The 24,346-nt window shown below is 39.8% G+C and overlaps 2 protein-coding genes across 4 annotated transcripts in view; both read right to left on the bottom strand.

The window, feature by feature from the left end:
• Window positions 1–24: 24 nt before the first annotated feature.
• On the bottom strand, window positions 25–6,347 carry LOC116381236 (dnaJ homolog subfamily C member 7-like). The gene is made up of 14 exons (XM_031843211.1): window positions 6,241–6,347; window positions 4,286–4,374; window positions 3,881–4,005; window positions 3,618–3,731; window positions 3,373–3,447; window positions 3,077–3,195; window positions 2,746–2,899; window positions 2,363–2,527; window positions 2,142–2,233; window positions 1,980–2,053; window positions 1,736–1,882; window positions 1,489–1,644; window positions 841–954; window positions 25–745 (listed from the first exon to the last, which is right to left on the bottom strand). The coding sequence occupies exons 1-14, from the start codon at window positions 6,345–6,347 to the stop codon at window positions 708–710; spliced, it is 1,569 nt and encodes a 522-aa protein (XP_031699071.1). The 3' UTR covers window positions 25–707.
• Window positions 6,348–7,614: 1,267 nt separating this feature from the next.
• The window catches only part of LOC116381187 (zinc finger protein 385C-like), a 53,412-nt gene continuing 36,680 nt past the window's right edge, over window positions 7,615–24,346 (bottom strand). For 2 of the 3 annotated variants that reach the window (XM_031843109.1, XM_031843111.1), the window contains 7 exons: window positions 17,117–17,271; window positions 16,626–16,736; window positions 12,594–12,777; window positions 10,050–10,421; window positions 9,755–9,957; window positions 9,481–9,579; window positions 7,615–8,972 (listed from right to left, as the gene is read on the bottom strand). In XM_031843109.1, coding sequence (XP_031698969.1) covers window positions 8,742–8,972; window positions 9,481–9,579; window positions 9,755–9,957; window positions 10,050–10,421; window positions 12,594–12,777; window positions 16,626–16,736; window positions 17,117–17,271 — 1,355 coding nt within the window. In that variant the 3' untranslated portion in view covers window positions 7,615–8,741. The remainder of the gene's footprint in view (window positions 8,973–9,480; window positions 9,580–9,754; window positions 9,958–10,049; window positions 10,422–12,593; window positions 12,778–16,625; window positions 16,737–17,116; window positions 17,272–24,346) is intronic. The other variant, XM_031843110.1, reaches the window with a different exon arrangement.

Here is a 24,346-nt window from a genome sequence, read left to right as displayed (position 1 = left end):
TAAATATAAAGACCGAGGGAAGACTGAAGGAGGAAAACAATTTATGGACACAAAACACTTTACATTCGAGTCATATACAATGCAGCATGGAGAAGAAACGAAAACCCTGCACATTGATTCTATATTTGGCAAATGAGCCAATAAAACCTGAACACAACACTCGCAACAGACCTGCGTTGTCCTAAACGGGCTGTCCTGAGGTCAGTTTTGACATTGAACTTCCACAGTACATTGACTCTTGCTCTATAGAGACATGCTGTCCCAGGAGAACCATAAAAACGGATGCCATGTTATGCCTTCTAAAACTAATCAACCATGATGCTTAAACTTCCAATGCATTTCTTACAACTAGTCACCTTTATGAAGGTTGAGGCAGTTTTATAAGATTTATTTTAATCTAATATTTAGATTTTGGCAACAGGGACATGCTCTGAGATCAGCTGATCCAAACCTCTTTAAAAAACAAAAAAGACTTCTTAAGCACTTCTTTATTTACAATGTTAATTCTTCACTAAAGTCTCTGAATTATCATTCCCACTGTTTTTGAGTAAATTTAGGAGTGAATGCAATAATCAAAAACCACTTGAAAATAATATTGGGGAGGTTTTGCAAGACACTCAGGAGGATGAGCATCAGGAGGTGACTGTGGGTCCAACTTTATTTTTTTCCACTGCAGTGCTGCATTTTTCCCCACATGATCCTTCACTTTAGCCAAATTGGAAAAAGAAATTTCCAGGCCCAGAGTCTTTTGGGGGAAAAGGAGAAAAAAAGATTTACGTTAATATCATAAACTTTGATCAATGTTCCTGTTCTTAAATAAACTAAACGATGTCTAAATACCTGGACTGGAATCAAAACTAAATCCTCCTCCATGTCCTCCTCCTCCATGTCCTCCTCCTCCTCCACCACCGTGGCCACCGAAGAAAGCCCTGAAGATGTTGTTTGCATCAAAATCTGGGGAAAAAAAGAAAATGCAAATATATTGGAGTTAGCTGGTCATGAAGAGCTTCTGGAAAAACAAGATGGAAGACAAAGCATTTGACAGACTGTACACGCATTTTATGAGTGTGTGTATGTACACTACAGAGAGAAAACAGGAACCACTAGAAGTTATAGATACAGTTGGATTATTTAGGCTCATTGACTTCAGTGTAGTGCTTAAAAGTTATGATCCATGTCATGATAGTGACATGGATCTGTGTAGAGTATTGTGGCCTATTTTATGCCATTTTGACAATTAACCAGATTGAAGTTATTATTTACATTTCAAAATGTCTGCAGTGAAAAAGCTCTATTCAGTCATCAATGAAGAGTCTTTCTATTCTTTAAAAGCACCCAATAGTTGACTTTCTAAAGAAGCATATCACCACGTTTTGAAATGCATTTCTTTAAAATAAAAAGTGTGAAAATGTTCCCTCTCATCCCACTAATGACCTGCAGGTTGAATGTAAATCTGACCAAAGACCAGAATAACCGTAAAGCATTTACCTCCGCCATCAAAGGAGCCTTCATCCTCCAGGTCATGTCCACTGTCGTAGCGCATCTTCTTCTTCGGGTCGGAGAGCACAGTGAAGGCCTCGCCAACCTCCTTGAATTTCTTTTCCTCCTCCTTCTGCACTTCTGGAGTCGCTGCACTATGGCGGTCTGCAACACCACAATACAATTCAGATAAATAACCATGAAATGTAATCAAAGTTGGTTCCCTGCATGTCTGTGCGAAGGCCGACAGGCCTACCTGGGTGATGCATGAGGGCCCGTTTGCGGTAGGCTTTTTTGATCTCCTCCTCGGTGGCGTTCTTGCCGACCCCCAGCACCTTGTAGTAATCTTTCCTCTTGCTCTTCTTCAGCTCCAGCTGAGCAGTCTTCAGCAGATGCTTGTGCTCTAGAGGAATACAAAATGTGAGTGTGTGGAAAAACTTGACCAGCTAGAGTATCAGTTAGGATAAAGGCAAACAAAGAAGAAGAAAAAGAGAGCTTACCTGATGTTTTTTCCGTCTGGTAAACTTTTTCATAGTCCCGTACAGCTTCCTCATACTGCTCTGTGTTCGTGTAACTACGGGGCAGACAAAGTCACTCGAAAACTGCTCAATGCTGAACACACAAATTAGGAGAAATTAACTCATATTGACTGGGTAGCATACCACTGAGCTCTTCTTAAGTAGGCCTTGATGTAAGTGTCATCTAGCTTGATTGCACTGCTGCAGTCTTCAATGGCTTCATTAAGTTTCTTCAGCTGTTGATGAGTAACAGGTCAATGACAGTGAACCCATTAAAGGGCTAGAAAAGCACGAGCACTGTGGAAGGCTGCAATTTTGTGGCAAATAATCAGACCACATGACTGATGAATGCCTCCGACTGGTACCTTTAATCCTGCGGTGGCTCTGTTGCAGTAGAGTTTAGCATTGGTCTTGATGTTGTTGGGGTCTATCGTCAGGGCCTCAGTATACAGCTTGTAGGCGGCTTCATAGTTGCAGGTCTTAAATGCCTGGTTGCCCTCCTCCTTCTTGGCTTTTAAGGCTTTGGCATTCTGATTTGGGAAAAGAACAAGTCAATCCCATTTTTTATTTATTTTCCAAACATTTACTCACACTTGCAGTGCTTCAAAATACTAGTCTAAAATAAAAAAATCCCGTACAAATTATGTTATCACAGTTCCTGTATATTTGCCACCCTCTGTCAGCCGCATGCATGTTTATTTCTTCTTCCAATGAAATGAGAAATAAGAGGACAATATGATCCTCTTACCCTGCAGGCTAGCCGGGCTTTTTCGTGGTCAGGTGCCATGCGCAGAGCCTGGACAAAGAACTGAACAGCTTTATCAATGCAGTCCTCGTAGTAGAGACACAGGCCTCGGACGTAGAGCGCGTCTGCGTTAGTCGAATCCATTCGCAAGATATCACTGGAAAAGAAAGTTTTGTTAAAAGAGAAGAATCCGTTAATAAAATCCATCCTTCTTACTGGACAGCTAATAAAGCAGACTCTGTACTCATTTTTTAAATCTTAAAATGAATGAACTTTTGCATCCCTGTAACCAAACTACCACACACACCATGAACCTACCACCAGTTGTTCCTACCTTGCCACGGACTGGGCTTCTGGATAGCGTCCCAGCAGAGCCAGACACTCGGCCTTGATGATTTTGAAGCGGTGGCAGGCAGAAGACACAGCCAAGGCCCGGTCCATGCAGTACACCACCTGGATCAGAACAAGAAACGCTTCACTGTACCTGTTACACTCTAGCTTCACATTCATTCGTGAACGTTCATAAATTACATTAGATGTTGCCTATACTAACAACTGATCACATGACAGCTAAGATGGAGCTGTGTTGTTTGAGAGATTGGTGAAAAAAAGAGAAAGGGTGTAAAGTACCGTTCTGAAATCCCGCTTTTCAAAGCCAACATCCGCCATTCTTTGGTACTCCAGTAGAGTCGCTGCAGTCTTATTCTGAAATATAACAACAATTATCCATCAACACTTTATTTCAAATATTAACAGACCAGCTTGAGTTGCAGGATTCAGACTTTCGCTCCAAGTTTGTGCTTAGTATGTAATTCAAGGCACTCTTATACAGTTAATACATTAAATACATTGTGAACAGTTCAGGTGATCCCCACCTCCTGCTGGGCCTCTCTGTTGCTGGGCTCCAACTCCAAAACCTTCTGAAAGCAGCGATTAGCCGCCATGGCATTTCCCAACGACAAGTGGCATTTGCCCTCACGTAGATGACCCTGTGGGACAGGAGGAGCACATTACCTTCTTAGGACCGTGTACAGAAAAAACCTCAACATGTTGTGCACGCTTCTGCAGGTCGGGGGGGGGGGGGTTGAGACAATAAGTGGCGGGCAATTATGAGAATGAAGGTGATGTTCAAACCGACCTTCATGAAACAGTCATCCAGCCGCACAGCCTGCTGGGAATCTTCTAGGGCCTCACGAAAGCGAAAGAGCATCATGAGGGTGGCTGCCCTGTTGCCATAATAACTGGCAGTTTTGGGGCTCACATCTTGAGATGAAAGAAAGAAAACCCCATGTCATACAGGCAAGCTGAGATGTGGGTACTAATGAATACTGCAATTATATTGCAAGTCCATACAAATGGCAGAAGTCAAGATGGTCCCGATAACGTTTTTAGGTACATTGAGGGAGCATTTCTTGACTCAATTATTTATTGTTATTTGTTTTGCTGGGAGAGGTGTCACAAGAGGAGACCATCGGCATTTCTCAACAGGAGAGTATGTACAAAGATTGGACAACAGGTAAAGAGTAATTAGTGGTAACCTCACCTATGGCCTTAGTATAATAGTTGAAAGCCTCAGAGTAATCCTTCTGGCTGTAGAATGCATTTCCTTGCTCTTTGAAGCCTTCAGCCTGACTGCAGAGAGGAAAAACAGAAACCAAAGTCAGGGTGGAACAGATGCTTTACCAAGATGTCAGTAGTTAGAAGACACAATATGGAAAAAAAACTTGTATGCGATAAATCACTCAACCAATAAAAGCCCTCCACGAGCCAAGATGTACAGAATATGACTGCTTTACTGCAGCACTAATAGTTAAAAGTTAACTTTCGTGCCATGTGTTAAATGGTAGACGAACTCTGATTCACATTTTAAAGTGTTGCTATCGGGGCCACACCAGTCAGTGACATCAGTCAGTGTTTTCAATTGTAACTAAGGTTGTGTATAGAAGAAAATCCGACTCTTAGGCAAAAAATATCTGCGATGCGGGTCTATTGCAGTTAGGCCACACAGCTGCTTTAAGGATTAGATTTGTAAAAGATGTACAAGCTAAATAGAGTATTCTCTTAAACATATGTTAACATCACATGCTGCGGGCATGATAAATAAATACAATTTAAAAACGTGCTATAAATGCCTGTAGAGGAATTAAAGGTCCAGTGTGTAGGATATTGGGAAATATATTAGCAGACATGGAATATAATATTCACAAAATACTTTTGTTTTGTACAAAACTTGAGACTAGAATTCAAGTCAAATATGTATAAATAGTTCAAATATTGAAGGTAGCAGGCGGCTCAGGTTTAGGTGGTGAATAGTGAAACCACAGTACTTACTTCAAATGTTATACAAGTGCAAATAAACCCAATAAAGACTAAAAAGGCACCAGCAAAGAGACATTTGTATTAGAAGCCTAATGGATCATTGTCATTTGGAAATATTTTGAATTTGGACAGCTCAAATTGTTGTTAACAGGTTCCGTCTAGTTCAGGATTACCAATATATAATATTTCAGATTTATTTAAAAAAAAAAATTGTCGAATATTATCACCAAACTCCTTACATTTTGCAGGCTTAGGGAGCTTAAATGTATCTTTAGCTACTAAACGCTATTGATCCTACAGTTGAATTTTAGTTATCAAACCAACTCTAAATTCAACATTTTGGTAACAAATGTGACGCCGACACCCGCAGTTTATTTTCCTTATTAATTTTCCTGTACACAGACTCATTTTTAATACATTGGCATAAATTCACTCATTCTGGTATTTTGGATTATTTCAATCTCAAACTACGTTTACACACTTAACGTTACGTATATAACACAGCTGAATTAGGGGGAGCTGAATTAATATGAGATAAACCCGAACACAACGCGGACGTTTAAATACCTGAGCACGTTTTAGATGATTCACTAAATAAATTACTTTATCTGATTGTTGGAGCACCAAGTATAAAACTATAATTCTGTCCGTCAGCCTCTTATGGAAGTTTCTAGAAAGGGGAAACCCACCGATTTTTACCTTTCCACCAAAAGACTGACCTAATTCTTTATTTATGTTAAAATATGTCCGTACAGAAAGGTTAATTAACTCACGAGACACACAACACAATGCTCGTTGGATAACGTTAGCCGTAAATTAGCTGTAGCATGTCTCAAGACACGCTGATTATCTTAAGCTAGGTTCTCTTGACGAATACACTGTGAAGGGAAGTGACTTTGAAGAATCCCAAATTCGCGGTTCTAAAGTGAACCATCGAAACTACAAGAACGCCACCGGCTGCCATTTATGAAAACCAATAAAATCTTAAGATTTAGCCAACTCTAAATGTGCCGTTTCTCCCCCGGAAAGCTAGCCTCGTTAGCTCGTCTCCGGGGTGGTCGCGCCGTTGTTTCGGAGCCTTTGTCAGCTAACGGCGGTTGAGTTCAGTCAGTGAATCCCGGGTTATCTTCACATTATACGCGCAGCGAAACACAACCCAGCGGACAATTTTATGTTTACCGTTCCATGTCCTCCGGATTGCGGATTTGAGCTTCTGTGTCCACCGGCACGTCGATGTCAACAGCTGCCATTTTTTGCTGGAAAGGACGAACACGAACCGACGTCATTTCCGGGGACTAATCGGTGATTGCTTTTTTTCCTTCTTCTTATTTTTGAGGTCATGAGAAACTAGGCCAGACAAAAAAAGGAAAACGTTGCATTTAAAAATATAACATATATTTAAATTTAAGTTTCCCAAAGCAAGGCTTGTATCTAAAATATTTTTATTTTATTTAATCAAATCTTGCATACATTAGCATTCTAAAAATAGATGTTACAAAAAATGACTAAAAATAACCGGTAATGTGCTATTGCGTCAAACCTCGCCTGGCTCAAACTCCATTTGAAACCATCCCATAAACTTCTGCTTGTATCACGTTACATTCTTCCACTAAATCATGAACTTACACCCACCTGTCATCTCACCTGACACCTTGAAGCTCTACATGCTTGTATGTATTTGTGGTGACCAGGATGCTACTGCCAGGATTTAAAGGCCAAAATGATTCACAAATGAACAATTGGACATGTTATTGCGAATTGTGTACATATATAGGCTAATGTCCAACACTGTATATCCAGAATCAGCTCTCCAGCAAGCAAACTAAACCTACATTTTGGGTTGGTGCATCAATAATAAAGATACTTAGATGACGTTTCATTTTTTTGTACTACCGTTGATTATTATGAAAAGCATGGCAACTACTTAAATTCATAACTTTTTGTTTTTATATTGATATAAATGTATATTAGTGCAGAAAAATATCACAGATATCTCCCTGCCTATCTACAGGTTATCTTATCTTGCTCTTTCTTACAAAACACCACTAGATGGCATAAGAGTATCACAAAGTATGGGTTATACTCAGTGTGGGGAATAGCCACTTTGTGTTTTGTGTTACATCTTCTCTTACTCAAACACCATATAGTTTTCAGTCTGGCGAAAGGATTGATGTTAAGTGTCACTTTGCTTGTATCTGTGCATGTGGTTATCAGTAGGTCAGTGTTCTATCTCAAATCTGCAGGAGTTCAGTGACTCACCACTATTTATACGATATACTGTACTTGATTCATTTTGATCAAAATAAATGTATATATTTTTCTTTGGCTATTTATATTCTCTGACCTTTGATTCATGCGATATAATAACAGTATCATACTGAGGATACAAGTTATTAGAGAGTGTGCCTTGATCAAAGACCTTTCAGTGTCCTTGTCTATAACTATATTCATATCTGAAGTAAGCTTGTGTTCACTGTATATTTAAAATTAATGGTAAGGCACTCAATTTTTCATATGAAGAAAGAAACACCACAACTGTGTAAAAAAAACATGACTATTTATAAGTTCATATAGAATACAGTATCGACATTTTTAGCACATAATCATTTACATTATTGCAATTGATGCACAGTTACACTTGTCATTAATTTTACCAGGTGACACTTCAAAAACACATATTGCTTAGGATGATTCAGCACAATAAGGTGGGAGGGGATTTCTAAAGAACGTTCTTTTAATACAGCTCTATGAAAAAAAAACGTTTTAATAAAGACATCAAAGATGCATTTAAATATCTGTGAATAAATCATTTAAATTTTGGGGAATAACACACAACATCCTGTATCTTCATATTGCACAAACAGCATCAAGCTGTAATTCGTCTTTATCCACATAAATCGAATAACTTTAAATGAAACCATCTCATTGTATCATACTGTATGTAGTCTGTCTCCATATGGCGAGTATTCTTGGCATCATATCAGGGTGTTTGTTGATTGTCACCTCGTAACACAGAGCAAGAGAGAAACATGTATTCATCTAAAATAAAGAGAAGGCATTCACATCAGACAATGGCTGTAAAGATATACAATTGTTGAGATGCAATATCCTCAACAATCGGAATTTGTTTTTTCATTGGTGGAGGGTGGTTGTATGGAAATAGCCACTTTCAATCTGGATTTCCTACATTTTGGTTATGAAGACTAAAGCAGGAATGAAGTATTGTACTTGTTCTCAGAGTACAACTAGAAAGCTCTGAAATAAAAATAATTTTGCCAACAAACACATAACATTTACACACTCTAGTGTATTAGTCTATTATTGTCCTATAAATAAAACTAAAATATCTTTGTCCTTATGGCTTCAAGAGGGGTCCAGACTCCGGGGAACATGCACTCAAAAGTTTGTTGAGGGAAAACAGCTGAGCGATGATCCTTCACTGGTCAGTCTGCACTGAAATCTCAATCCACACCAGGGGATTGTGCATACGGTTCTTATGACTTGAGCCTGCCAAACATGACATGCTGATATGCTGCCATCATGGCATAACAGTGTACTGGTATCCCTCAGGGTGTCCCATGCTTTGTCCTCAGCGACCAAGCTAATCTATTCTGCTAGTCCAGACTTGGCTAGGTTAGATCCACTCTACTGTACGTCCTCTAGCCTAGCTTGGCTCATTGCTAGTAAGGAGAGAAGATAATAGGCGCATGTGTGACCCTCAGAGGTCCTGGGGCCGGCCTGAAGAGTGTGGGGCTGATCAGGGGACCATGGATGAAGGCTGTGGGACACGGCGGCAGCCGTAGCGCCAAGGGTCCAGGCGCCATGGCGCACAAAGCAGCTCGATTGAGGTGGTTGGTCAGGAACCCTGCCGGCAGGGCCTTAGATAGCTGCTTCTGCAAGGCCAGTTTAGTCTGACAGCAAAGACAAGAGGCACATTCAGTCGAAACAAAACTAAGACTCTAAAGCCATGCTAGTCAAGCTGTTAAATGCTAACAGGCTGATGTTAAGCATGCATAATGTTTACCATGTTCACATCTTAGTTTAGCGTGCTAACATTTGCTAATTAGCATTACATATTAAGTACAGCTAAGGTACATGAGAACGTCATTGGTTGTGCAGGTATTTGGATTAGACACATTAAATCTGGGAACCATGAACAAAATTGAATGGCAATCCAATAATTGTTGAGATATTTTAGTCTGGACCAAAGTGGTGGTTTTCACTTAACAAACAGAAGCCATTTGTTGTTATTTATATATCTATATTATTTGTATCAATCACTAAGCAGCCATTGGGCTTGCAAGTATGTTGACATGTGCGAGGCAGAGCTTACCATTTGCATCTATTGAGTGTGTGTATGTGTTGCGTATTTTCTTTCAAATGTTCCTGTGTGTGTGTGACTGTGTAACTAATTCTCACCGCTAAGATAGCACTGGACTGTAGTTTATTATAGGGTGTGAACTTCGCCTTGACAGGCTTCCCAGCCAAATGCTCTTTGTGTCTCCTGCTGCTCATGTGCTAAAAAGGGAACAGGAATATAAAGTGATTCATTCGGGACAGCCAACAAACTGGGTAGTTTTCCCTCAAAGCACAAAGGTTAGGGATTCCACACTTTGAGATTTTATACAGTGGTCAGCAGTTTAGTGAGTAGTAAAATTAGTCACATTTCTTATATCAGGATAAACCCACTTACCTGCTTCAGCTGTGTCTCTGAGTTGACTGACACCTGGCACAATTCACAGTGAAACGGCTGGCTGGATACACCCACAACCGCTCTGGTCTTGTTGCTCATTCGCTGCTTAATTCGGCTGGTGGGCCTGGGCGATGATGTCATCTTGACCCTGCGTTGTGACTGGCTGCTGTTGTGACCATCAAGCATCTGTTTGTGCTTAGAGCCTGATTCAGCCAAACAAAGAGGAGAACTGAATGTCGGATTCATAACCTTACTAACTTTTAATAAGTAATAGCAGTAGTATTTTAGAACATACCACTACAGTGAGACTCCAACTGTGAGCTGGAATTGAGCGTCACTTTGCACGTAGGACAGTGAAAAGTTTTTTTGTCGCTCTTGGCCTCCTTAGCTTCTTCCACCTTCACCACCTCCTCCTCACCTCCCGTGGCGCTCCCTTGACGGTCAGAGTGTGGGGCTGAACCGGTGGCCAGGCTGCACCCTTCCACAGGTGGACTGTCTGAAGGTAGATCACTGAGCTGAGTGCCAGGGGACATCTGTGGGGAGAGCTGAGGAGAACGGAGTGAAGAGGAGTCTGTGGATGAAGGCTGTGTGGGCGTGGTGGGTGCCAGCAAACTTTCCTGGATGTTTTCTGGTTGCTGCTGTGCAGGTTGGGAAGAAGCACTTAACCCTGTGGACGGATGAATAAACATAGAAGTTGCACTATGAGCCCATTTAGAATTGGTTTGATAATATGATATTTTTCTTTGTATTTTATCTGGATAAGAATCAGAGTAAAAACGAAGGTCGCATTATTATGTGGATGACAAAGTATTTATTATAGCTGCTTGAATTTTATGCAATTTTGTGGTGATTTACTGATAAGAAAACATTTGGGGTATTTGACAATATTATCATAGTGAACACACATCAAGTTTTTTGTTAACACTTCACTTTAAGTCCCCCTATTTAGCGTTCATAAGCAGTACATAAACATTCACAAAATAGTTTACGACACACTATAATGTGGCTGTAATAGTATATAATGAGCGTTAATATTATGCAGTATTTGTCAACAATTATAACTTCTCATAAGACAACACTAATGTATTATTACAGTTGTGTTTTACTGTAATGTCATTCATTATCTGTTTGTATACCAGCCTCCTGAAGTGCCCTCAGGAGGAGTTGAAGTTGTTGGAAATTGCATTAATAAACATATATATATGTGCTTACAACTACATTATAGTATGTTATAATCATTTTTAAACGTTTATATACTGCTCATAAAGATTTTAGCACTTGCTTGTTGTTTTTAGCTGTGTGATTAACACGCCTGTTGATCTGGATGGAGAGCTGCAGCATACAATTACCTGTACAGGTATAAATAAAGTTCTGTTGAATTGAAAATTCAAAGATTTCTGCTGGTTTAGTTTAGCTACTAAAACTGGGTGTGCCATCTAAAATATCAGAAAAATCACTCATGACGTTTAATGCACAGTTTTACAATGCCTCAACGATACAAGAATCCTACACACTTTTCTTGACTAATGTAATCCTCTATTCCTTCATATTATCTGTCTTTTTGTGCAGACGACCTTTCATTTTTTTATTTTATTTAATCTTGTTATTATATTTTCCCGACTTTCTTTTCTGCTCTATCATCTCTCTTTAATTTTAGTATTTTTTCCTTCTTTTTCCCGCCATCCCAATCATTCTTCCTCCATCTCTCTGTCAATTGTTCGCTCCCTCTGCTGCAGCTCTCTCTGTCACCATCAATCAAAAACCATGGCAACTGCTGAACGTAACAAGCTTATCATTGTGGGGTTTGACGGAAATTGATAGGTTGTGGAACAAAATGGGAGGGGGGAGATCAGTAATTAAAAGGAACGTTAGACGGAGCAAAGAAAGGAAGTGGCTGACATTTTTAATTCAGGCAGAATGAGAAGCGAAGTGAGTAAAAGACAGCAAAGTTGTTGCTCTCACTGCAGCTCTTGTGTAGGCAATGGTGCAGAACAACCAATAGCTATAACATTAAGAATATGGAACGGATCAAGGGCTGTAGCTTCCAATTAGGACACTCATGTCTACAGTATTTTGTCTGGGAATTAAAGAGCAGTTTGGGGGGATTTTCACAAGCCAAAGTGCAGTTTACATCAACAATAAAAAGTTGCACATGGCAGGTTTTACAGTGTTTTTTTTGTTGAAATTACAGAGACAAGTAAAGAGCTTGGTCACCTGCACAAGGACAGGGAGGGCATATCCTAGCTAGCACAACAACTGATCCTCAGACGTTTATTCTCAATATACCTTCAAAGACCAAATTCTAACCAAAACGCCCACACACGGCCCTGAGATGCCTCATCTACTTTGAATCGACTTTGATGCATTTCTTCTTTGTCTTCTATCTGCGTTGGGCATCAAAGTAACTTGCAAGGCTATTTTGAAACTTGGCTTACTTTTAGAGCTGAAACTATAAATTGATTCATTAAAGAAAAGCACTTTTCCATAATTTTCTACACACTTTGCATGTCCATTAGCAAAGTGACAATACAAATGTGTTGTTGTAATAGGAACAAGAAACTAAGTGGGAGTTGTGTTGAGCCACTGTTGATTTACAGCTAAAATCAAACTAAAAGTAGTAACACCACTACATCTCTCTTCAAATACTATCTCTTTAAGGCTTCTCATCTTTGCTTGATGAGAGTAATTACCTATCTGACAGAGCCAATGATAGCAGGACAGGTAATGGCTGGTAATTAGCCAGCTGAGTGGCAGCTACCCAAGACTAGTGCTTACGTCTCTCCCATTACCACTTATTACTCAGAGGATGGGGCGCCTTTAAATACAGAAAGATTTATACCCGTTGTGTCTTTCAAATGGGAGTCTATTGGCACTGCTCCTCTTCCCATCATCCCCCTCCCTCGGCCCCTGTCTTTTCCTGTTGTTGTCGGACTGTGACCCTTCTTCTTCCGGTTCCTCCGATTCTCCAAGGCCTTCATCTTGCGAGCATGTTTGTGACCTTTGTAATGGGCCTCCGCCTGGGTCTGACCATGACCATGACACACACACACACACACACACACACACGAGCAGAACAAACAGAGAAGAAAATCAGTGTAGAGTGTATGAACCGAATCACTGACATGATTAAATTAATGAAGGACAGCATGAAATCAGTAAACTGTAATCTTTCCATCTGTTCCATCTCTCTGGCTTCGCATGCATCCATGGAGTTAGGGATAAATAATGCGATTGAGCATTTGACTTGGAGGAAGAGTCACATCGCCATTTTGATCATCATCGCCGTCACGTTTGTGCACAAATGAGCATCATTTGGGCTCATGGCATCTCATGACCATCCTCTTAGCTCACTGGCTCATCTTTCCACTAATTCGTTGTGACACAAAAGGGCCTGTGTGCATATCCTGCAACACAAAATGCCCCCTGAGCCTACCTCTGTTGCGAGAGAAAACACATTTGGGGCAGTGCCCAAAATGGCTCTGGATGGTTGTAGATAAAGCGAGAGCCAGCAAGTAGAAGTGCACCAAGACTGAAACAAAACAGCTGAAGCAAAAAAACATTTATCTGGTAATCCATACACACATTAATATCTCCGTACAACACAGCAAATATATACATTGTATATGCTCTACTTAGCTTCAGGAAACAAACGGCAATAAAGTAAATAATAATAAAGAAATAAAGTAGCAGTTTGTTGATTGCTTTGTTTCTAATTTTCTACAACAATATTTATCTGCACAATATGTTATATGGCAGCTTGGCTTAATATACTCATTAACATCTTCATGACAAATGAGCAAACTCCATCTGCTGATGAAGACCTGAGAGGCAGTTAAAAGCCCTGAAGGAAGCTGGTGAGTTATTTATATTATTTGTCATATTTACATAAATGGTACAACATGTGCTTTGATTAAATAGACCTGTTTGTTGATGATTAAATATATTAGGGTAAATAGGCCTTATTCACAACAAACATCTCTAATTGTCATTGTAGGAACAGCACAGGTGTTACTAATATTATATTATTCAAGTGTCCCAGTAAGCCGTGACAGTGTGACAGTGAGCCAGCATGTACAACACCAGGACTGAGAAACTGAAGCAGCTATATAGGATTATGTCATCATTCATTTTATAATTTACATCTGTGCTTTTTCTTTACTGTGACTGACATGTCAGAGTGTCCTCTGTAAAATAGGCCTATAACTTACTGAAGTTAAATTAGTAGTATAGTCTGAGTAGCCGGATGTATTTCTTTCCTGTGCCGTAGAGCCTCTATTGTTGTCCAAAAACACACAAATGAGCCACACTGCATGTTCCTTCATTATATGAACATGGACACAGTAACTAATTTAATCAATCACACATATACCATGCTAGTTCTAAAAAAAATACTGATTAAAGTGCCAAATCTGTATTAATCAGCCTCTGAAAATAGTCCCTGTTTTAGCAATATGGCGGTAAAAATGACAGTAACCAGCTGTTTAAGGAAGTTATTTTAACCTTTTAAAAGTACCACAGACAAAGTAGGGAAGTTGGACAGATTATAGAATTCTTGGTTTTCTTCTTTTGATGGGATTTCTTAACAATAACAAAAACATAAAAGATAACCAGCCTTGACCTTTAAGAGCGCACATTTTTTGCCACACTAGTGCATTTCTGTACTGTATATGAAGGACACAAGTGCACAACTAAATCAACAGAGAGTCTGAGTTTTGAACAGTGTAACAAGGCTTCAAGTATCTAGCTTCACACGAGGCTGTTGGATAATTTGTCGTCGCTCAAATTATCCAGTTTCCAGGCACACACTGTACACTGTACAGCGTCCGAGCTGAGTGTGCAGAGGTGATCCTTTAGTGACTTTGTGCATAAAGTGGTGGGGGGGGGGAGGAGTCTCCCATCAACACTTTGCATTAAGCTTATGCTGCTACACAAACAGAAAGGGTACCACCATGGATCAAAGTGTGTGGCGGGGGGGACACAGGGCTGAGCAAAGGGTGAACGGCCCCTTTGGCCACGTTGAATGTCAGTGCACACTAATCATTCAGCGTGAATTACAACCGAGTCAGACGGAAGAGTCTGCTCCCATCTGCATTCTACCATACTATCTGGCAAGGCAGTGTAGTATGTGTTCACTATGTTCCAACATAGTTAACTTCACAAGAGATTAACATGTAGAAAAGGTGTCCCAGGACGGCAAAGATCCTCAAGGAGACTGTCAGGACTGCTTGGCCTCCGCTGACTTTGATTCAAGCTGCTTTATGCATTCTCACCACACCACTGATGCCCAAACTCTTCATACACAGTGAGCAACAACTGTTTTCCACAAAAGGGCAGCAGAATTAGAATATCATGTGTGATCCTTCAGGCTTGAATCTTTCATGCTTTTTTTCAGTGAGTTTAGCAGCCTTAAAGGAATAAAGTCTTCAAGTCCATTGCTTTTTTTATGCACATCGTGGGTTACGTAGTATAAGTAGACACCATTTTCACAGCCATCCATCTTTGTCTTCATACATTTTTTAGTCCTCATTCAGTGCAATAAAGCACTTAGAGTCCAAGTGTTAGGCTTGCATTGGCTTCACTTTTCAGAACTTGAGGTTGCTGCTTGGTCCAACTGTCATGGATTTTGTTACAGACATTCATGGCTCCCAGAAAGTCAACCCTTATGACTTTGGTGATTATGGTCATATATCTTCTTCATAGCAGCGAAAACATGGTTAATGTTTTAAATAACCACTCAAATTTAGCATGACTTACTATGCAATCACCTTCGAAATAATTTTAGCGTTGGTTTAACTTTGTAATCCTAGTTTGTATCAGTGGATTCAGAATTGCGTTGAACTTTGAATAGCAACCTGAAGCTCTCGTCTCATACAAAAAAATAAAAAATATGAATGACTGTGAAAAGGAAACCTTCTGTATGTACTACACAAGCAGTGAGTATAAAATATGAAAAGACTTGAAATATTCTGAACTATTCCTTTAGTCAATTTTCTCTGTCAAGTACAAATTCCACCCGTTCAGCGCAGCCCCCTACTGGGACCTGGTACCTGCCTGTAACCTGGCATCCAACTCCTGGGTAAACCAGCACTCTCAGCTCAGCTGCAGGTGACACAGAGGGGAGGAGGAGAGAGCCTGTTAGCTAGAAAAAAAGACTCCTTACAGCATCACTGTTGGTCCAAAAGTACAGAGCAGAGCGAGAAAGAGACAGATGAGGAAGTAAGGGTAGTAGAATGTCCTCGCGCCAGTGTCCTGCTTTCTTCAAGTTTTCACAAAAGAAGAGTCATTGTCATTCAACCAGGTTCCTCCTAACAATATAAATGCAAATATGTATAAACGAAGTCCATAGGAGTGGGAGCCTAATTCATATGAATGGGGAGGTGTGATAAGAAGGAAAAAAGCAACAGAACTAGCTGACTGGTTTCCTTCTATGAACCCACTGTTCATTTAAGTAAATAGAAACTGTATAAATATACTGATTGGACTGATAAGAAGAATAGCCTGCGTCAAGATTGTTTTTAAACCATTAAGATGCAAAAAACATTAAATATGTTGCAAATACAGTATGTGGTTGTTCGACAGCAAACATCAAGAGAGTCTCACAGTGAATTACATGAAATATTGTTGATTCAACACTTCAATTTAAAATATATAAAAATGCATCACAGGTTGATGATGATGACTACATTATGCAGAAAACAGAGGCAGAGTGGTCAAAGGTATTTTTCCGCCTTCCTGCAGTGAATTAAAAATAAATCCAAACCAGTCATTGAGCGTTTGTTTTATTTTAGTTTACCAGAGGAAAGCTCAGAGGGAGCTCAAGAGAAGAAACTTTTTCCTCTGAGATATATGAGAAAAAGATGGAACGACTCACGGTGGAGTTGAAGCGCAGGTGACAGATGTTACAGGAAATGATGGGTTTCTTCTTGGGCACTGGAGCCACGCCGAAGGTGTGGTTGATCACTGCCTTCTGCACTGGGTCCATCTAAGAACACAAATGCACACATCTTGAACATGGTGGTCTTGCTTCAAGTCGGTGATACCTTTTGAATTTAGAGAGTAATGCAAACAGGTTCCCTTAAAAGCAAGTAACCTTGTAAACAAAAAAGCAGGTATATTTTTGAGTCTATTAATATTTTCCTATATAGCATGGCTACTAAGTGCATTTTAAGTAAAATCAAGTTGTTTATGGAATATATATATATACTGTATATGGGCATTTTTGCAATTTTATCAGCGTTTTTTTTTTTTTCTTTTAAATACTCTATCTTTCCTTCTGTTTCAAGAAAGAATTAAGGTTATGTTTGGGTCTGGAATCACTTCAGCATCATGTGTGCTTACTAGAAATGTGATGTGATTTCTTACCGTGCTAAAATTGGGGAAGAGGCTGAGCGGCGAGGAGCGGTTGATCCTGAGTGGCAGGAAGTGCTCCAGCTGTGCATGAGTCTGTGGCTGGAAGGGTCGACCTGGCAGAGGCAGGGAGGCCAGGAGTGGGTGGACCTGGCTCTGGGAGAGGGTACCTAGAACAGGAAGGATTACATCATTGTGACAACTGTTTTCCTGCTTCATTCTGTTCAGATTTTCTATCTCACGCTTATGTGGAGAGACACACATTTCACCCTTTTTCATTTGAGGCCACCGACGTTGCACATCCTTATATACTCACAGAGATAAAGGCAGAGTTCAGCACACGGCATATGAGATCAAGACCCATTCGCACAGTGAATGATTCACTCAGTGAAGCTTTAATGACTTCAGTAATAGCACGGGATAAATGATGAGGTGTTGTGTGGCTTTTTCCTGATTTACAAGTCCATAGTTTGTCTTGATAAATGTCTCTGGCCTTTAAACACAGCACTAGAGGGCTTGTGTGGTTTTGTTCTTCCACAGAATTTGGTCATTCAACTCTAAGAAAAAATAATTGCAAGGAAGTTTCAAGGCCTAATAGACTGATTTACTGTACAATTTTATGTGAATAAACGTATTAGTTTGCTTTTTGTTCCTCGTCCGTTTTCTGTCTTCTTGCATGAATTACTTTACTCTATGAAGTCTTTGTTTTGATGAATCCCACAGCAATTTCCTCGTCACATTATGCTTTGAAGTCTCATTTCACATGACCTCTCATCTCATCACGCTTAATTTTGGTTGGCCTAAATGCTTTCAGACTGCTCATGCTTTAAAGAGCAGCGCGGCACTGACCTTTGTCTAGACCCAAAGTAAACATTAGTGGGCTCACATTGAAATGCACAGTCTTACATAAGCATGGGTATTATTGTAATGCCTGTATGCTGAAAGTCAAGGTGAAGGTAAAAGGTCATGTGCAAATAACAGTTAAAATGAATGCAAGTAAGCAGTGGATCTGGAGTCAGTTTATGTTTGAATGTTGTTGAAATGGTAATATTGAAGCAATCTTGAGTGTTTTTTTGTAGAGATTCAGGTAAAAAGGAATGACACTAGAAGCTCAGGCTTATTGAGTACAGGAAGGTTTTCCCACTTGCAATTAAAAATGATAACTGTGAATTAATAGTTTATTTTTTGCTTTTATTATTCAAAATATTAAATACTTGTACATATGTACATTCCGTTGGAAGAAAAACCAGGCACTTTGCAAGTAGCTGTCTTTTTTCTTATACAATGTCAAGTGTTTTACTTCCATTTGAAAGACAGAGCTTAACTTGGTGTGGATTTCAAATCTGCCGTTACTGAGGGTGGAGGGGAGGTTTGGCCTTAGCGGGACGGAAAATGCCAAGAGGAGTTTGATGAGACAGCTGAAGGGAGCATCGGCTGGTATGAGGAGACTTCTGCATTGAAAAACCGAATGAAATTGACTGTTGAAGCCAGAAGCATTAACATACCAGATGACGACTGGAGGATGAGGAGAGATGACTCACTAACTTTGGATTTAGGAAAGATCTGCGAGGTGATATGTGAAGAGACTGTTATATATAGCACCAAAACATATATTGTAATAAAATGTATTGTTTTTTTTCTTTAAATACTGGAAAGAGTGAATACAGTCAGTCTTTAAATACGAGTCAAATTGTGTTATTTCATAGTGCTGAAAAACACAGCAACAACAAATTAATTTTCCCCCAATTTCCTGCTTCTTTCACCTCTGGATTTCAGGTTTTATCTCAGGGGATGAGGCGGGTTTGAAAGTCCTTGAGCATTAGCATGCTTTTACTAATCTGGTCCCATATTCAAAATGGTTCTTAAAGCCTGAGCAGAGAAGAGAGACATAACAGGAGGAAGAGGAAGGGGAAAAAAACAAACATTTGCAGAATCAAAACATGCTCAAAGAAATGTTAGGAACTGTACTGCAGGGGGAATATGATTTTAGGGTTCATATGAAAAGAGGTTTAGAGAGATTAAAGATGTTGAGTTTTTCTGTGTAGGTGAGTTGGTTTAGGCGACGAGCAGCATCAGTGGTAATAATAACACACCACTGAATGTCTTGTTGCATCATCGCCTGCAGCTCAAATGCCTCAGGGTACTTTTATTCTGGCAGTCAATATGACAAAAGCCTGCCAGAATCTGTTGTAAATCTGATTCAGAGCAATTCAAACAGACGCCTTTATATATGGAACTGAAATATGTCCATGTTCACCATCTTAGTTTAGTGTGTTTGCGTGCTAACATTAGCTGATTAGCACTAAACACAAAGTACAGCTGAGGCTGATGGAAATGTCATTAGTTTTTAGGTATGTATTCATAAACCAAAGTATTGGACGAATCAAAAGGTTCCCCTAATGATGTCGCTAGATGTAAAGCAAAGGAACCACTGGAGTTATTGCAAATCATCCGGAGGGGGAGATGAATGTCTCTATCAAATTTAAATGCCAATCCACCCAATAGTTGTTGAGACATTAACGTTACGGTGCATGGTGCAAAAAGGGAAAGTCAGCAGATTCATTAGCATTCATTCTGCACACATTTTCATTACAATTCATTTAATAGTTGTTGAGATATTTCAGTCTGGACCAAACTAATGGGCCGACCGACTAACATCATTGCCATTCCCAGCCAAGCCTGGCAAAAAAGTATCAACAAAAAGAAAAAGAAAAAAGAATGGTGGCTCCATTCAATATAAATTTGTACGAACCAATAAAATAGATGGATGACTAAAATACTTAACTCTCTCAGAGGGTCAACAGACTGATCAACCAAATAACTCCAGCATGCAAATGAGGGATTAACCCCAGACCAGCGCTGCCTCACAATCTCAAGCCACAGAGACACAAAATGTACCAAATTGAAACTGTGTGTCTGGAACCCCGGATAGCAAACACATTAACACAAAGAAAAGTGAATTTCTATCAGATTTAAAGCCATGAATACAAATAGGCAGTTTTATCTCTGTCGCTATACAGAGTAGAGCCGGCCGTAACCAAAAAAACCAGCCTGAATCACCACAGTGAGAAGAGAAGAGAAAGGGCCGACAAATCCTGGCTATCAAAAGAGGAAAACCTACAGGCAGGTATGAAAGTCCAAAACAAAGGTGTGACAAATAATTAAGGTGAAGACGTTTTGACTCAATAATCTGTTACTTTGGAGGAAAAAAACAAGAGTCACTGAAAAACATCCACAAATGGGGTAAAGTGAAGACTCTTTTTGCACTGTAAATTTATTTAGTGGTTTACTGGTACTCAAGCATACCGTGTCCACTTTAGATTAGAATTTGAAATCATTACAGCTGATTATTACTGTTTATTTGATCCTGGATGTGTGATGTGCACCACAGATCTCTGTGGAAAACACAAATACACAAAAACGCACACGAGTTAACACATTTTGACTGATTCGATTTTGGTTTTGATGAATTCCAATTCCATTTAAATGCTCCACCAGGACCGTTCAAGTACCACTGATGCCAATGAAGTGTATTGAATTGCGGTACACGGAATTGGGAGTGAATGACAGAGTAGTGAGAAATGAGAGAAAGTGAATGAGAGACAGAAAGAGACAACCACGGGCAGATGATGGTGTTTTTCCCTCCGCTGGGCCGATGTGCTTAATCTGCCTGTCAGTATGACTTTTGGGGACATTGATTCCCTCTCCTACACAAATCTGAAATTGATCTCATTAATCTCCCACGCACATATTCACAAAACACAGCAGGGCGAAATGTTTAATTAACTGCGTTTTGAGCTGAACAAACTACAAACTGGCATCATCTGTGAGAATTTGTACAACATCAGGCGACAAAAGGAGCGCGGTACTGACGGGACGGTCCCTTTCAAGTTATCCATCTCGTTTTTTTCATCCAGAAAGGTTCACAAAAGCTTTGATGGACCAAAGCTGCAGTTATATTAGTTTCATCCAATCATGCTGGGAATGTGTTAACCAGCAAGGCCTTGATTTTTTCAATGTAAAAAAAATAATTACTCATCACTTCAGAACTTTATGAACTCAAACTCATGAAGTCAATGACTGTGCCCGTTACCTAAAATACAAAGGCTCAGTAGAGGGATGGAGTTAACCATTTAAGATGGAGTTAACCATTTAAGATGGAGAACACCTTCACACACAAGTGGGCAAGAACCCCAGCTAAACTACCATACATTAAAAAAAATGTAGCTGATTTATGAAACTATTGTATTCTGTGAGGCAGAAAATACATAAAAATAGACTCAACATCATGAAGTCGACTACTGTATGCATCCCTCTCTCTATTCTGTGTATGTTTCTACAGCGTTGTCTGTCTGGTTCCCAGAGCATCTTCACCAGTTGATGACCCATGTAGAAGACATATTTATTTTATCATAGATCTCTATCTATCTATCTATCTATCTATCTGTCTATATACACATTGATTGATACATTATCTCAGGTAATGTTTGCTGGAGTTGCTGGAGTGTAAACATCCCGAAGTCCAGTAAAGAGCAGAACGGAGCTGCTAATGTTACTCTAAATTAAACAGTAGGTAAACTAGTTAGCAAGACATGCTAAAGACCACGGGTCAGAGCAGATGAATGCACTGTTTAATCCATTATACTTTTGCTCTTGGCAGGGGTTTAGCAAACAGTCAATATAGAGTACGGCTCGTGTCACTTTGGATTTTCCTTTTATTTCTTCCTACAATAAAAGTAATCCCACATTTAAAAAAGGATCCAGTTCCTGCTCGCTAATCTGAATTCACCTTCTTTTTCTATGCAGGAAGATAGCTTCTTCATAGAGGCTGAGAGTGTAGGTCACAGCGGCCAACCTTCCCGTATTGAGAAGGGATAAAAGATTATGAGCTGTAGAAATTATAGCACCTTGAAAAAAAAACTGGGGAAAAGCTTAATCGCTATTATATCCAGGATTAGTCTCTGGGTGACTCAACATCACAGCAATCACAGAGGGAAGGAAATGGCATCTTTTCATGAAGGATGGAAAAAAAGGGGGGGATGAGACGATTTCGTAGCGGCAAATCAGAGCAAAAGCATCAGAGGAAAGGCCGCTTTGGTTCCTTTCATGGTGAATGCATTTCCCGGGATCATCTGTCTCAGCCAGTCTTCAGTCTGAACCAACATGGCGGTCTTGAGGCACGCTCTCATTTCTGATGCCGACCAACATCCCCTGATGAGCTTCCTCTGTGACATTAACAACTGAAGAAGGGCCGTTTCTTCACTTCACTGGATTTAATGTGGAACAGCATCAAACATGTTTTGCTATATTATCACCAATACAATATGTTTAATGAATTATGCAGCTCTGGCAGTGATTTACTCATGGGAGCAAATTTAGTCAGAGTGGCAGAGACCAGAGACATTGTGGTGCAAGCTTAATCTAGAGCAAGACAAAATGCAGATAATCTTTCACATTATAGTAGGTGATGTACATTTATCAGAGCTTTGATTCAGACTGATTTGACCCCACAGGACTGTGACCTTTTGGGCTCATGACTCTCTTTATTCCCTCAGGAATCTTCCTGCATAGAAAAAGCTCACAAAACTGACTGAAGAGCTTCTAATTACGAGACATTAAATTTTACAACTCTTGTTAATACTTCATAAAAACTTATGGTATATTATATCCAGCATCATGAGTATTTGGGCACTTGGAACATTGTGTCATACTGCTGATACTAGATTTAGTATCATTACAATCACAGCATCAAAAAACACACTTAAATGGACACATTAATTTAATTAATATATGCACAGAAATATACTGTTATGATGACTATATTTAAAATTAGCCGTTTTTCATTGGCATAGCTGAGATGGTTTGACGCATTACATTAAGTCACTACTGCACAGTGCATTATGTTGGTGCAGATCCCGCTCACTGTATCTTTGACTAACAGTAATCTTTCTATTGCAGAATAGCACTCAGTCATAACAAACGGTTTAATCAAATAGGCAGGATTAAGCTCTGAGGAACGTGGAATTGAAATGCTAAAAAGTGCTGCCGCTTCTGACAGGGTTTTGCTGTTAAGCCTGCATAACACATTGTCAACTGATGAAAATTGAATGGTATGTTTTCCACTTTATAATGGTATGAAGCACACAGCTTTTCTGAGTCATAAAACAGAAGTGGTTAGAGCACAGCGCTTCTGCAGTAATGATGATGCCATTCATTGCTTACACAACAGGCAGAGAGCTCGGCATTTATGATGAGCTCTGGAGGATGAATTAGCATCCATTAAAACTGGCATTGACAGCTCCGCTTAGCTCCCTCCACTGAAAACAATACGGTGAAAGCCTAATTTCCATGATGGCTTAAAATGCTGCCCTCGCCATGCACTGTGTGGTCTTTAAATAAATCATCTTTATTGTGACAAAGTACATTTAGGCCACGACTGGCGGCCAACAGGCAAATTCTCCCACTGGCTGTCACCGTCTATTTAAAGTCACACAGCCACAGCTGCCAGAGCCAGCAGCTTCCTGAGAAGTTCTACCTGCGGGACACCATCCAGCCCAGATCAGGCTCCCCGCGGTAATCTGTCCTACTTTCTACTGGAGCACTGTGGGCCCATTTTCACCCCAGGGTCCGGACATTTCTATTGAATTTGTTCAAGGTGAAATCTGGGACTAGTTTCCTCTGGTCAAAGAAAAATCAAAAGGACATTGTGATTACTCTGCAAAGGACACAAGCAGCGTTTATTGTCCACACAGGAGAATTAAACTAAAAACAATGAGGGGGAGTTGAAATTCATCATGCGTCTTTTCATCCAGACTGCTGGCACGAACCAGCAGATCAGATAATGTAGATAATGTATCTCTTAAACAAGAACTTTACAGGAGGCTGTCGGCTTGGTGTGACTTTTTATTTACATTATTTCCACGGATTTTCCAGATGGGGCATCATATTTAGTCTAATGTTAATACTGGCATCAAAGTATAACCTATAAGTGCCCTGTCTGGTACATTAGGAAAGTAATATATTTGGTATGGTCTAGTGATGCATGATTTGAGTTACTCTCACTATGAGCATCCATTTACGTATCTTCTTTATGTTGAGAAGACATTGTCTTTTGAAAAACAGGTAAACACCAAATTCAAATTGAATGCACGTGATGTACTTTTAGATTCTGTGGACATAAGGGACAAACAAACACGAGGAGATAAGGTCGATCTGCTGGGAAATGAGCGTGAATGTATTATCAGT

Source organism: Anarrhichthys ocellatus, unplaced genomic scaffold, assembly GCF_004355925.1.
Source record: "Anarrhichthys ocellatus isolate YVR2014 unplaced genomic scaffold, GSC_Weel_1.0 scaffold4, whole genome shotgun sequence".
Taxonomy (NCBI): domain Eukaryota; kingdom Metazoa; phylum Chordata; class Actinopteri; order Perciformes; family Anarhichadidae; genus Anarrhichthys; species Anarrhichthys ocellatus.
The sequence above is the reverse complement of the archived record's forward strand: the minus strand, read 5'-3'. Positions and strand labels throughout refer to the sequence as shown.

Excerpts from the sequence above, each read along its gene's own strand:
- LOC116381236 (XM_031843211.1), bottom strand. The coding sequence starts at position 6,347 with ATGACGTCGGTTCGTGTTCGTCCTTTCCAGCAAAAAATGGCAGCTGTT. Across the intron at positions 3,196-3,372 it reads AAAAGCGGGATTTCAGAACG|GTGGTGTACTGCATGGACCG; the intron begins GTACTTTACACC and ends GTTCTGATCCAG. Across the intron at positions 2,054-2,141 it reads TACTTAAGAAGAGCTCAGTG|TTACACGAACACAGAGCAGT; the intron begins GTATGCTACCCA and ends TCTGCCCCGTAG.